The sequence below is a fragment of the Phalacrocorax aristotelis genome, chromosome 25, assembly GCF_949628215.1.
Source record: "Phalacrocorax aristotelis chromosome 25, bGulAri2.1, whole genome shotgun sequence".
NCBI classification, from domain to species: domain Eukaryota; kingdom Metazoa; phylum Chordata; class Aves; order Suliformes; family Phalacrocoracidae; genus Phalacrocorax; species Phalacrocorax aristotelis.
In genome coordinates, this window is record NC_134300.1 from 195991 (window position 1) to 209843 (window position 13853).

Genomic DNA, 13853 nt, shown 5'->3' on the forward strand with positions numbered 1-13853 from the left:
GGGGAAGTCGCTCAGCGCTGGTGAGGCTGCGCCTGGAGCGCAGCGTCCAGTGCTGTGATCCCTGTGTCGAGGACATGGACATACTGGAGACGGTCCAAGGGTGGGCCACGGCGATGATGAAGGGTCTGGAGCGTGAGGCTGAGAGAGCGGGGACTGTTCAGCCTGTTGAAGGCTCAGGGGGATCTCATCAACGTGCATGAACAGGAACTCCTGGTATGGAAGCAGAGGGAGCCACGCACTCTGCAGTGGTGCCCACCGACAGGCCAAGAGGCAATGGGCACAAATGAAAACACACGAAATCCCACCCGAACACAAGAAAACATACTTTCTGGTTTGTTTTGGTTTTTTTATTCTTTACTCTGAGGGTGGGTCAAACACTGGCACAGGCTGCCCAGAGAGGTTGTGGAGTCTCCATCCTTGGAGACAGTCAAAACCCAACTGGACACGGGCCTGGGACATGGGCTCTGGGTGGCCCTGCTTGAGCAGGGGGCATGGACTGGGTGACCTCCAGAGGTCCCTTCCCAACTGAACCCTCTGTGAAATTACATACAGCTACGCACCAAAACGCCCCTGCTTCACTACAGACCCCGTCACCCACCCTCCGAATATAGTGCTGGACGGTACAAATCCTGTCACCAGGTGTGACGTCTACATGGCTCAGAGAAGTGCTTCATGGCTGTAAACCGCCATCTTATTTACCTGCGGGAAGATTAATACTGTGACATGCTGGACAAGTATTTGCTGTATTGAAAAAGACACCAAAGCTCCCCAACATGCCCCCAACCCCTTTCCCAGACCCAAAATCCAGGCCCAGAAAAGAGCATTGTTTTCCATTGCTCGGTGCCAGCCAGCGTTACGCATATTTGTTCATTCAGAGTCTCAGAAAGCCATTCCTGCCCGGCACGGATGGCGTCTGCCAGAGCCCAGCGTTGGTAACTAACGTTACCCCAAAAGGCGGGTTCGTCTGCCTGGCGTGCAGAACACCAAACTCCACACAGGGCGGAGTCATTTTATTTGATCAATTTTTGTGCAAAGATTGGTGCTAGGTGGTAACCCACAAAGCTGCACCCCACCCCGAGGAACTGCAACGCATTTGTACAGTTAAATGTGTCAGTCACAGCTAATATTCACACGCCTCAACTAATAATTGGTTCATCGCTTTCTCGCCTCGATGTAAAGGTACAGCTCGCTTTTAATTCACCGCGCGTGCTCAGGGAGTAAGGGGCTTGCTTACTAGAGACAGGGGGCGGTTGCCGGCGTATGGGCCTGATTTTTACTGCTATATCGAGGGTAGCTCCCGTACAGGGCACTTTGCTTTAGTTCTTGTCAGCATCCCAATCAGTTGTTCTCCTTGACTATACACTTTATCGCCCCGTTCTCGGCAGCTTCTGCGCCGGGACGTTTGCTTCGATCAGTGTCTCAGCTCTCCTCAAGGCTAGAGTCGTAGAACAAGGGCTTCCCTGTCTCTCAGTTCCCGACTCCGGCCGCCAAAGTCTGTGTGCCGGGCTCACGGAGTTCACTCTTAGGGCTTACGGAAAATTCCCCAAATTCCGTCTTCTTCAGGATACCGCTAACGGCGCAGTCGAAGTAAGAGCGTTACTTAGGAAGGAAAGGGCTCATTTCCGAGGGCAGCGCCGTCGCCCCCCTTCCCTGGGCTGAGCCCCTCCCCAGAGCCGCGGCGCCCGCTGCGGCGCGCCCGCTTCCGGGCGGGGTCCTTCCGCGCAGCGGGCCGCCGAGTCCCGCCCGCCGGGTCCAGCCCGAGCGCGCCGGCGCGTGTCAGGCGAACGCCACGGGCAGCCCTAGGGGGGTCCTGCCGGACGCTCCGCCCTTCCGGCGCGGGCGGCGGCCGAGGTCGGTGCTGCGCGCGGCTCGGCGTGGCGGGGAGGGGCCCGGCCCGGCCCGGCCCGGCCCGGCCGGAGCGGCGGCGCCGGAGCCCTGGGGCAGCGCGGGGACTCCGGCTCGGCCGCTCCGCGCCCTGCGCTGCGGTGGGCCCGGGTCGGGCAGTGCGGCCGAGCCCGCCTGGGTCGGGCCGGGCGCCGGGGGACCCCTGGTCAGCGGCGAGCTGGGGTTCGCCTCGGGCTCATCAGGGGTTTTCCTTCGCTCCGTTTCCTCGGGAGGGCTCGGGCAGGCCGGGAAGGAGGGCGGGAACGTGCCCGCGGTCCGGGCAGGCGGAGGAAGATCCGTCTCCGAGCAGGCACGTGCTGCTGCGGCGTTGCCCGAAATGCTCCCGGGCTGGAAACCCTCCGAGCTGGCCCTGACCCACCCGGCTGGCATCTGCTCGAGGGCAGGAAGGCTCTGCAGAGCGACCTGGACAGGCTGGATCGACGGGCCGAGGCCAACTGGACGAGGTTTAACAAGGGCAAGTGCCGGGTCCTGCCCTTGGGTCACACCAACCCCAGGCAAGGCTCCAGGCTTGGGGCAGAGCGGCTGGAATGTGCCCGGCGGAGAAGGCCCTTGAGGTGCTGGAGCGTGCCCAGAGAAGGGTAACGGAGCTGGGGAAGGGTCTGGAGAGCAAGCGTGCTGGGGAGCGGCTGAGGGAGCTGGGGGGGCTTAGCCTGGAGAAGAGGAGGCTGAGGAAGAGAGACCTTATCGCTCTGTGCAGCTGCCCAAAAGGGGGCTGTAGTGAGGGGGGGTCGCCCTCTTTCCCAGGTTACAAGCAATAGGACGAGAGGAAACGGCCTTAAGTTGTGCCAGGGGAGGTTTCGATTGGATAATAGGAGAAACGTCTTTACCGCAAGAGCGGTCAGGCATTGGAAGAGGCTGCCCAGAGAGGTGGGGGAGTCGCCATCCCTGGGGTATTTAAAAGACCTGTAGATGCGGTGCTTGGGGACGTGGTTTAAGTGGTGGCCTTGGCAGTGCTCGGTTAACGGTTGGACTTGATGATCTTAAAGCTCCTTTTGAACCTGAACTTATGTTTTATTGGTGCTTTTTAAAGGTCATGCCATGAAAGGGCGCACTAAGAAAACCTGATGCCCTGAGCACGTTACTTCTGGAGAAATGCTTGGCCTCTGCAGCTTTGTGTGGGACACTGAAAGGCAGTTGTGTGAGTATGAGCTAATTTCAGCACAGCTGTGCTTTTGTTAGGTGTGACAACCCTTATTCCCATGTTGAGTGTTAGGGTGTGGGTGCGAGCTCCCCAGCTGCTCCTCTCTTGCCCTGCCATCCCCCGTGACGTACAAAGGTTAGTTCCCCATGGTCCATGATGGGTCTTGGCATGTATTATCTGAGCATAAACCTGAAGACGGTCAGTTTAGCTCTAGAATTACTCTGAGACCTGGGAACAAACTACTTGTTGCTTCTCTGTCTGCAAGGAGGCTGCAGCTGTATTTCCATGTGTCTCCCTTGAAGGCCACTGTCCTGAATCTGGGCGCAGTGCTGCCCTGTTCTTCTTTGGGTTGATGAACACGGCAACTAGCAGCATCAGGCGGAGGCAGAGGTTACCAGACGTAGCCCCCAGTAATTGCATTGCAGTTCCGGGAGGCAGAAAGCATCAATAACTGCTTATGTCTGGAGGGGGGAAGAGCTGGCAGTCGTGTTTAGTGCCCGCAAGGCAGCTGGAGTTGCTTACGATTGTTGTTGCCGTGCGGAAAAGATGTGGCTTAAAGTGCTGCATCGAGAAAGTAATGCTTACGGGTAGCAGAGGTAAACAATAGAAGAAGGGGAGATAGATATAGACGCGTATGAGAATTGCCTTCCTAGCGCAGCTGCTGGTGGTGGCAGCTTTGGCCCTTGCTAGTAAGTTTCGTTAAATGTTAGAGTTGTTACTTTTGAGACTCGTGGGGATTTGAGCGTTTGTCTGCGCGCTAAGGTAATAACTGCTGATCTAGAGTGAATTGGTGCCTTACTACTTGCACACGTTTACCTTGGCATTGAGCTTGGTACTTTTAGAGCAGAAAATAGAGGGGAGGAGGGAAGTGTAGTAGCGTAGGTGTGCGCGTGCGTATGTACAGGCGTGTGTACTGCAGGTCGTGTCCGTGCGTGTTTCGTACATCCCAAGTGGTGGATGGGTTGGGAAGCATGTGATGCCCTGCAGGCTTTGTAAGGGTTAACTAAGGCATTTTCCGTGCTCTGGTTTGATGCTGCGCTTATCTGATGAAGGACTAAAATAATGCCCGGCTTAGGGACGCACTCTGTTGGAGTCTTTGAGGGCAAGCAGTGTTTCCTGGGGCAGACAGCAGTGGATCTCGTGGGATGGCTGCACCGAATGGAGATGGACGAAGTTCTGGCATTCCTCAAACCCTGACAGCGCGAATGTGGTGGAATAAATGCCGGCGCAGGTCCTGATCCTCATCTTCTGTCGACCCTCAGCACGTCCAGGTAAAGGTAACAGGGTAGTTGTTGAGACAGCGCCTTTGAGTCAGTGATTGTGATGATTGCGGGCTTAGGAACCAGGTGCTGTTGGATACCAACGGCAAAAACTGTTTCGATGTGTTACCGAGGAAAAAAACATAATGCAACGGGCAAAGGTTTACGGTTCCTCTTCTCAAGAAGTTGTCAGATTTGGGAACGTCGTGCTTTTTCAGTTGCTTGACTGGTGATGTTGTCTATATTCTTCATGAATTTTGCACAGTCTTCTCAAAATATGTCCTAGCTGCAGGCTTTACTGGAAATTGTAGGTAGTCACGTTTGGAGTTTACGAATGCTTCTTGGTGTATGTTGAGGTGAAAGATGCGTACGGCCAGAGGATGAGTAAAGGTTTGGATTTTATAGGTACTGGTACGGACAGAAATAATAGTGAGTATTAAAATAATTGTGTAATGACGACATGATCTATACGTTCAGGTAATACCTATATACTGATGCTGCCCGACTCTGAGCCGCTATTGCTGCCTCTCTCCCCCGGCCAGCTCCTCCCAGTTAACACTCTGGGCATGATGTTAGGTGAAAAGGAATATCCCTTTGGCCAGTTTGAATCTGCTCTATTGGCTGTGCCCCCTCCCCTCCCGGCTTCCCGTGCACCCGGCAACAACTAAAGCATCAGTGTGTTATCAACGTTGTTTTCATACTGAGCCCAAAGCACAGCACTGTGCCAGCTGCAGTGAAGAAAATTAACTCTACCCCAGATAAAACCATTACAGCGGAGCTGGCGAGGAGGCCCCGAGCGCAGCCCACGCCTCTCCCTGCTGCCCCTGGCAGCCCTGCGGCACCGAGCCGTTTCCCTTAAGCTGCCCCGCTGTCCCCTTCCACTCTCCTCCATTTGCAGGATGCTGGAGAGAACCCCCAGCCACCCCAGGGTGGCCTGGGAGGAGGTGGGGGCTCCCCAGGAGAGCAACTTTTTCCGTCCACCAATATCCCCAGGTCCTTTGTCTCAGGGCTTCTCTCCATCCGTTCATGTCTCAGTTTTTATTGATAGTGGGGATACTGGGGATTGCCCTGATCCAGGTGCAGGACCTTGCACTTGGCCTTGTTGAACTTTGTGAGGTTCACGTGGGCCCCCTCCCCAAGCCAGTCTGGGCTTACGCATGCCCAGACCCCAGCAGACCCCAGAGCAGGGCTCCCTGTGAAGCCTTGCATGGGATACAGCCAGGGCTGGTAAGGGGCCATGTGCTGGCAGGGGTGCCAAGGCAGGAGGGCTGTGGGATGATGGGGAATCAAGGTCTGTCATGGGGACCGTGCCAGGGGGAGTTTTCCCCACCCATCAGTCACAGGCATCACTCTGGGCACCCAAGAGACACCTGTGGAAGGATTTGCCAGGTGGACAGCTGTGGTAGGTTGACCTTGGATGGCCACCAGGTGCCCACCAAGCTGCTCTATCACTCCCCCTCCTCAGCACGTGATATAAGGGTCAAGGCTACCAAGATGATCAGGAGCTGGAGCATCTCCCTTATGAGGAAAGGCTGAGAGACCGGGGTTTGTTCAGCCTGGAGAAGAGAAGGCTGAGGGGGGATCTCATCAATGCTTATGAATATCTGAAGGGTGGGTGTCAAGAGGATGGGGTTGGACTCTTTTCAGTGGTGCCCAACGACAGGACAAGGGGCAACGGGCACAAGCTGGAACATGGGAAGTTCCACCTGAACATGAGGACAAACCCCTGCCCTGTGTGGGTGCCAGAGCAGGGGCACAGGCTGCCCAGAGAGGCTGTGGAGCCCCTTCCCTGGAGACATTCACACCCCGCCTGGACGCGGTCCTGTGCCCCCTGCTCTGGGAGTGCCTGCTTGAGCAGGGGGTGGGACGGGATGATCGCCAGAGGTCCCTTCCAGCCCCCGCCATTCTGGGATTCTGTGGGCTGAGCTAAGGACAGGGAGATCAGTCAGCAATTACCTTCATGGGCAAAGCAGACTCGTCATGGAGAAATGAATTTATTGACTTTGACAATCAAATCAAAGTAGGATAATGAGACATAAGAAGAAACATAAAAACATCTTAGCCCCAACCCTCCCTTCTACCCAAACTCAACTTCACTCACAATTTCCCCACCTCCTACCCCTGAGCAGCGCAGGGGTACAGGGAATGGGGGTTGCAGCCAATTCATCACATGGCCTCTCTGCCGCTCCTTCCTCCTCACTCTCTTCCCCCGCTCCAGCACGGGGTCTCTCCCATGGGCGACAGTCCTCCATGAACTTCTCCAACTTGGGCCCTTCCCACAGACTGCCGTTCTTCACGTACTGCTCTAGCATGGGTCCCTTCCACGGGGTGCAGTCCTTCAGGAACAGACTGCTCCAGCGTGGGTCCTCGACGGGGTCACATGCCCTTCCAGAAAAGTTACTTCAGTGTGGGCTGCTCTCCATGGGTCCACAGGTGCTGCCAGAGCCTGCTCCAGCGTGGGCTTTCCATGGGATCACAGCCCCTTTTGGGTGCATCCACCTGCTCCAGCGTGGGGTCCTCCAGGGGCTGCAGGTGTATACCTGCGCCACCGTTACCTCCACGGCGGGGGGACAGCCGGCCTCACCATGGTCTTCACCGCAGGCTGCAGAGCCTAGGGCAACTCCTCCCCCTCCTTCTTCACTAATATTGGTGTCTGCTGAGTTGTTTCTCTCACATAGCCTCAATCCTCTCTCCCAGCTGCTGTTGCACAGCAGTTTCTACCCCTTCTATGTATGTTATCCCAGAGGCACTACCACCATTGCTGATGGGCTCAGTCTTGGGCAGCGACAGATCCATCTTGGAGCTGGCTGCTATTGGCTCTGCTGGACAAGGGCCCAGCTTCTGTCATCTCCTCACAGAAGCCACCCGTGTAGCCCCCACTGCTACCAAAACCTTGCCACGCTGGAGCTGGTGAGCAAAAGCCATGCACGCAAGTAAAACAAAGCCAGGAATCCATTCATTGCTTTCCATCGCACGGTAGGTGTTCAGCCATCTCCAGGAAAGCAGGGTTCCATCATGCGTAACGGTGACTTGGGAAGACAAACGCCACCGCTCTGAACATCCCCCCCTTCCTCCTTCTTCCCCCAGCTTTATAGACTGAGCATGACGTCATACGGTGTGGAATATCTCTTGGGTCAGTATGGGTCAGCTGTCCCAGCTTTGCCCCCTCCCAACCCCTTGTGCGCCCCAAGCCCACTCGCAGAAAAGGTCTTGACTCTGGGTAAGCCCTGCTCAGCAATACGAAAACATCCCTCGGTTATCAACACAGTTTTCAGCACAAATCCAAACTATGCCCTATCCTAGCTACTATGAGGATAGGGCATACTTATTATTAACTCTATTAACTCTACCCCAGCCAAAACCAGCACACCACGGTGCCCCGTTGCTGACGCTGGGAGCGCTCCTGCTCCGCCTGACAGCAGCAGCCAGTCAGGCACCGTCGGTACAGTCAGGGCAACAGGTTTCTTGTCCTGCTGCAGGCTGCACGGAGCGGGTACGGGGCTGCTGGACTGGGACCGCCAGACATCCCTGGCTCATTCTCAGCTGCACCTCCTAGTCCCTCTTTTCCCCTTTTATCCTGATGCTCTACTTGACAATCTTTTGGCTGGCATGTTTCCCCTCTGTGGTCTCACCAATTTCACCCCAGGCCAACTAGTCTGCCAACTAGTCTGCCACCTCCAACAGTCTCCCACTGTCTAAAGCGGTGAGTTGCACCTCGAGCCAGGGTTGCTGAAGACAGTGGTGAATGAAAGCTTCTGTAATCAGCGAGACAGCAGACACCATCAAAACATGTCCATCCTCGCCACTGCCCACCTTAGAAATCTTGAGACATCTCTAAAGGCACAAATAAGGAGCAGCTTAGAAGCTGTCCAGGTCAGTTGGCGTTGGTTTGGATCCCGGAGAGATCCATGTGTTCGGAGCAGGCTTTTCAGATGACTCCTCAAGTCCTCTGTCTCTTAGGCTGCAGGTGAGGGCATTGATTAAAGATGTTTAGGCAGTGCAGAAGACAGAGATTATCTCTTCTGGGTTTCCTATTCTGACAGCATCTGGTAAGCGATCCACACTGTAAGAGTCCCATCGACAGCTGCAGCCCCAAACACCGATCGGAGCAGAGGAGCCGATGTAAACATCTTTTGCTTCCTGGTGCTGAGAGAGATTTTCGGAGTCAAGGAAAGGATGTAGTTGTGAGATGCCAGGAAGTGGAGAGCCGTGAAGGGGGCACGACACAGAGGGGGAGAAGCAGGGGTCTCTCAGGGAAGTCCATGCCGGGGTGTGTGAATGCAGGGCCCTGGGACGAGCCGGAGGGCACAGGAAGGTTCTGAGGGGACGTAAGGTCAGACTGGGGACCAGGGGGCACCCTGAGAGAACCCACAGGCCAATGCCGAGCTGGATCCCGACGCCCTGCTGTCGGCGCCCCGCCCCTCCCGGCCCGGGCAGCGGGTCACAATGGGGCCCTTTGTCACCCCCCTCTGACACCCCACGGCACCATATATAGCCAGCGTGGCTGCGGCCCTGCAGTGTCTGACAAGACAGCGACGGGACAGGGCAGGAGCGCGGAGCTGGCGAGGAGACCCCGAGCGCAGCCCACGCCTTTCCCTGCTGCCCCTGGTAGCCCTGCGGCACCGAGCCGTTTCCCTTAAGCTGCCCCGCTGTCCCCTTCCACTCTCCTCCATTTGCAGGATGCTGGAGAGATCCCCCAGCCGCCTCAGGGTGGCCTGGGAGGAGGTGGGGGCTCCCCAGGAGAGCAGCTCTGCATCAGAGCCCTACGAGGTGTGCATGGTCCAGTCGCTGCACAGCGGTGAGTGAGGGGCCCCCCCGGACTGGCAGGGTCGGGGCCAGCGAGCACAACCAGCTCGATGCTGGGATCCCGCTTCCTTGGCACGTTGGCAGCAGGGGTCCCATGGGCAGGGGGCACATGGTGCCTGAGTGCCAGGGCTGCTCAGGGCTGGGATCTGGCCCCAGTGCAGCCCCCCTCCTCAGCCGTGCCAAGCTTCAAGCCTGTTTCCCCCATTGGCAAGCTCATTGGCAAAGATGCTGTGTCCTACTGACTCCTCGGTGTTTCTCCTCCACGTAGGCGAGACACTGCCAGAGGATAATCCCGAGGATCCAGAGCTCCAATTGGGATGGGATTCTGAGAGCACCTGGTTGCTTTCATCGCTTGACAGCAGCGACATGAGCACGGTAATGAGCTCCCCCCTTGCTTGGACTCTTGCCCGTGCCATTGGCAGGAGGTTTGTGTGAGCAAAGGGAACCAGAATCAGTGGGGCTGGCACACTGCTGACCCCCGGCATGGACTATCCGAGGGCAGCACTGCAGCCCTCCTGGCCACCAGTGAGCCCTGGTTCTCTGCAGGGCCAACACACGGCAGCCATGACCCCAGCCCTCCTCCGTCACCCTGGGGCCCCTCAGCTCTCATCCTTTCCCCTGCAGAGAATGCAATCCCTGCTTCCAGCTGTCCTGCGCCACTGCTGCCAGCACTGCCGGGCATCTCTTGCCAGAGCTGCTCGCGGTGCTCAGCCAAGCAAGACCATCCAGGTGCTCGGCGTGACGTGTCTTCCCTCCCTTCCTTCCTCCCTCCCATAGTTGTTTGGAGAATACCTCCAGCCTTCTCAGAAGACAGAGGTTCTCCTCGTGGCCATTGAGGCCTTGACAGCAGACGACAGCTATGACAGGGAGCTGGGCAGCGAAGTCCTGGACACGGCTGTGAGAGACCCTGCCTCCTGGCTGACGGATGTAAGTGCCCTGTGGCTGGCCTGCCCTGCCCATGAGCCCTGTCAGGCCTTGCTCTTCCCTTCTTCCCTAACCCAGCTCTCTCGCGCACCTGAAGCCCCTTCAAGGCAGCAGAGAGGGATGGGGAAGGCAGCAGTTTCACTGGCAGCTTGCAAAATGGCTGCACTCCACTGGTAGCACCACCCTGACCTGTGTCCCCACCAGGTGCCAAAGATCATGAGGTACATCCACAAAAACGTGGAGTGCATCCGCAGGGAGCCAGCCCGGCACAGCCTGCACTCACTCCTTCTCCTGCTGACCAAGTGGTGCCCCAGGGATGTGGTCAGGAGCCTGCTGATGATCTCTCCAACATGTGACAGGTACTGGCCCCGACAGCCTGGAGGGCTTGTTCCCTGCGGGGAGAGGGGCCCAGAGACCCTCTGGCTGCCAGACCCAGGGAAAACGGCAGGACATCCGCAAGGAGCAGGGCCCTCCATCCCACCACCCTTCCCAGCCCCAGTGGGTCAGCCAGGCCCGCAGCAGCCAAAGCTGGCCAAGCCAGAGCCCCGCCACCACGCTCCTCCCTGCCCCATGGGGAACACCACCTCAGCCCCCTCCTGCGGGCACGGGCAGGGCCCCCGGGCACCCCACGCGAGGGGGGTGGGCAGAGCCAGGGCTGCAGCGCAGCCTGGGGCTGGAGAGGCTGGCCCGGGCACGGTGCAGTGGCTGAGGCAGCCTTGCTGACCGAGCACTCTGGGTCTGCAGCGCTGCCCTGGCCATGTGGGAGGTGATGGCCTCCGTGCCTTGGGCTTTGTGGAATGTCTTGACGGAGCTGCTCAGCGTGCTCCAGGACCAGCGGCTGCGCAAGGTGTTCAGCTGTGCTGCAGAGGACGCCTTCTTCTGCCCCTTGGCTGTGAGTGGCTTCAAGTCTGGGGAGAGGAGACACTTGCCGCCGCCCGCGTGTCCTGCCTGGGTGGAGGCGGAGGGAGCCCCGTGGGCTCTGCTCGTCTCTCACTGCTGCCTTCGTTCTAGCTGCTGGTCCGCGCTGACATCGAAACAGGGGAGTTTGCTGCCCTGTACAAAGCCCAGAGGTACCTGAGGCATGCAAGCCTGGCGATGCTCCCGCTGGCGCTCAGGGGCCTCATCACGCTCTCGGAGACTCCGGAGACGGTGAGCAGGGTATAGTCGAGCAGAGCCATGTTGGCAGCGGGTAACGCGGTGGCCTGGCCTTGGCTGGGAGTCACAACGTGGGGTGAGGGCTACAGAGTCACCCTCCCTGCTATGGAGGGGGCTGGTGGGTGCCTGGGGAGCCGTCCTGGCACAGAGGGTTACCAATCCACCTGCCCCTTCTGGATGGTCGGGAACGGGGGTGGCTGAGCAGGTGACACTGCCTCTCCTGCCCTCGCTGCCCTTCCTCGGGCTCTCCCCACATCCCCATCAGTGGCCACTGCCTGCCAGGAGGCTGCTGCAGCGACTCCTGTGCCACCTGCTGGGAAGCCGGACGGGAGCCTGGTGCTCACCGACCGCTGCATGCATGCCAGGGTGGTCTTTCGCTGCTTCAGAATAAGGAAACTGTGTCCTTCATACAGGCAAGAAAAATACAGGTCCTGCTGCCAGACGTGATGGAGACCCTGCAGGATGCCAACACTCACGTCAGGGTGAAGGCCCTGGTGTTCGTCAGGAACATGATGGGTCACATGAAGAGGGAGGAGGCCAGCCTGATGGCTCCGCAGCTGGTGGAGAAGCTCCAGCCCCTCTTTGATGATGTAAGGCTGCCGCGGGAGCCTGAGCCCTACAGAGGGGCACTCTGCAAAGAGTGCTGCCCCTCAGCCCAGCCCCGTGGGCAGCACTTGGCCAGGGCTCCCCTCCCCTCTTCACTCCTGTTGCCTGCCCTTTCAGGGCTCTGGGGCCATTGAGCCGCCGCTGCAGATCTGGCCCACAGCCCCTGTGTTCAGGATCCGGCCTCAGAGCGTCTCCCCTCACATCAGCCACGCTGACGCCCTTGCTCACCACGGGCAAGGAGCGGCTGTTGCTGAAGTCCCCCGTCCTCCTCCCTACCAGGAGTGCAGCCAGGTGCGTGAGCTCTCCATCAGCCTCTTCAAGGACGTGATGAAGAGTGTGGTGGGGAGAAACAAGAAGATGATGAAGAAGAAAGTGCAGAGGGTCCTGCTCCCGCTCTTCTTCCATATGAGCGACCAGATCAGGAGCGTGGCCAAGGTGCAGTGACCAGCAACCAGTGTTGAGGGGAGGGGTGTGCTGACACCACGGGGGTGGCCTGGGCATAAGGGGCAAGGGCTGCTCGATGTCAGAGTCTGGGAAAGCGTGTCACCTCAGGGTCCCACTGCTCCCCTCCTTCCCTGCCCTGCTCCCACCACTGCCTTCCTCCTGCCCCCCTGCTGCCTGCTGCAGAGGTGGATGGGGAGCTGGGGTCCCCCCACACCCGCTCTCCCCATTCAGCCCTCCTCCAGCACAGCCTGCAGACCCAGTACGAGCTGGGCCAGAGAACCTGGCACAGGCATTTCCCCAACCTGCCCTGCCTGCTCCAGCAAGGCTCAGTAGCAGCCCATGGCCACCAAACACACGAGTCCCTACAGGCTTCCCAGCTGTCCCTGCAGGTGTGGGAGGCCTGGGCTTTGAGCCCCAACCCCTGTCCCCCAGGGCTGCGCCCAAGAGACCCCCAGCTGTTTGGGCCAGGGCACGTCCCAGCTCCCTGAGAGCAGGAGCGCTGCAGAAACAAAGCCCTGCTCACGCAGGTGCCCTCACCTAGGGCTGGTGAACTTGGCCTCTGCAGAGAGGTGCAGCACTCCCAAGGGGTGGGGAGAGCCAGCTTGTTCCCCAGCCTGGGGCAGGGAGAGCAGTGGGAAGGAAGATGCAGCCAGAAGGGGCCTGGCACTGCATCGTGGGATCAAAGTTCTGCCTGTCCGGAGCCTGGGCGTGAAGGAGCTGGGGCAGCCCCAGCTGGGCAGCCAAGCGTCCTGCTGGAGGATGCCCATGGGAGGTGCTGCTGGCTCCGTCCTGCCCCAGGGGCTCTGGGACTCCAGCCCTCGCTGCCTACAGCCGTAGGCCCACTCCTCCCTTGCCCTTCAGTCTGCCCCATCCCTGGCAGGAGCTCGGCAGCTCTTGAGGATCTCTGTTCTGCTGGCCGGCAGCGTGAGATACCTGAGGCCGTGCCCGCCCCGTGTCCCTGCCCTCAGCACTGAACCTGGTTCAGTCTCCGTCCCCCACTGCCTCTTCCCGTAAGGGGCTGGGAAGGGCTCGGAGCCTGGCCAAGTGGAGGAGGATGCCAGGTCTCGTCCCTGAGCTGTGGTGCCATCTCCCAGCCTCTGCTTCTCTGCAGGCCTCTAGGGACACCCTCCTCACCTGTGCAGAGTTCCTGGCGTGGAGGAAGCTCAGCGACCTGGCCAAGACATATCAGAGAGACCTGATTGGAAAGTGCTTGGTGAGGACAAGCCCCAAGCTCCAGGGCCGGGCTGGATGAGGGCCGCCCCTCGTACCCCTGGGGAGGGCTGTGCAGCTGTGCCTCATCTCCCCTGCTCCAGCCCGGAGCCCACAGCCTGCAGCTGCATTTGCCTTCCCTGCCCTCAAGCTCAGAGGCCCCAAGGGCTCCTCTCCAGGCCCCTCTCCCCTCCCTGCCTCCAGGGTGCCAAACAAGACCCAGGCCCGTGCAAGCCCTGGCAGTGGGACAGAGCATTCTCATCAACCCCTACTGCCCTGTGCCTGTGGCACTCTCGGAACCTCAGTCCCACAGGGCTGCTGGCTGAGAGGGAAGGAGGGCACTGGGAGGAGGGACTGGTCTAGATTGCTGGGGAGGGTCTGTATCAGCCCCATGCCCTTCTGCT

General features: G+C 59.0%; 1 protein-coding gene, 1 long non-coding RNA gene and 1 other non-coding gene across 3 annotated transcripts; all 3 read left to right on the forward strand.

Moving 5' to 3' along the window:
* The first annotated feature begins 1864 nt into the window (after positions 1-1864).
* On the forward strand, positions 1865-4728 carry LOC142048311 (uncharacterized). The gene is made up of 3 exons (XR_012657447.1): positions 1865-2399; positions 2936-3043; positions 4122-4728. It is a non-coding gene; the product is annotated as an uncharacterized LOC142048311 (long non-coding RNA).
* On the forward strand, positions 3195-3277 carry LOC142048507 (small nucleolar RNA SNORD45). The gene has a single exon (XR_012657489.1). It is a non-coding gene; the product is annotated as a small nucleolar RNA SNORD45 (small nucleolar RNA).
* Positions 4729-4765: 37 nt separating the features above from the next.
* On the forward strand, positions 4766-13492 carry LOC142048165 (uncharacterized). Its single transcript, XM_075074807.1, has 10 exons — positions 4766-4782; positions 8985-9103; positions 9380-9486; positions 9889-10038; positions 10240-10394; positions 10780-10927; positions 11047-11184; positions 11604-11780; positions 12076-12231; positions 13352-13492. The coding sequence occupies exons 1-10, from the start codon at positions 4766-4768 to the stop codon at positions 13490-13492; spliced, it is 1308 nt and encodes a 435-aa protein (XP_074930908.1).
* Positions 13493-13853: the final 361 nt, after the last annotated feature.

Coding starts and splice junctions, on each gene's coding strand:
- LOC142048165 (XM_075074807.1), top strand. Junction 10,928..11,046: donor CCTTCTTCTGCCCCTTGGCT/GTGAGTGGCTTC, acceptor CCTTCGTTCTAG/CTGCTGGTCCGCGCTGACAT. Junction 11,185..11,603: donor TCTCGGAGACTCCGGAGACG/GTGAGCAGGGTA, acceptor TCCTTCATACAG/GCAAGAAAAATACAGGTCCT.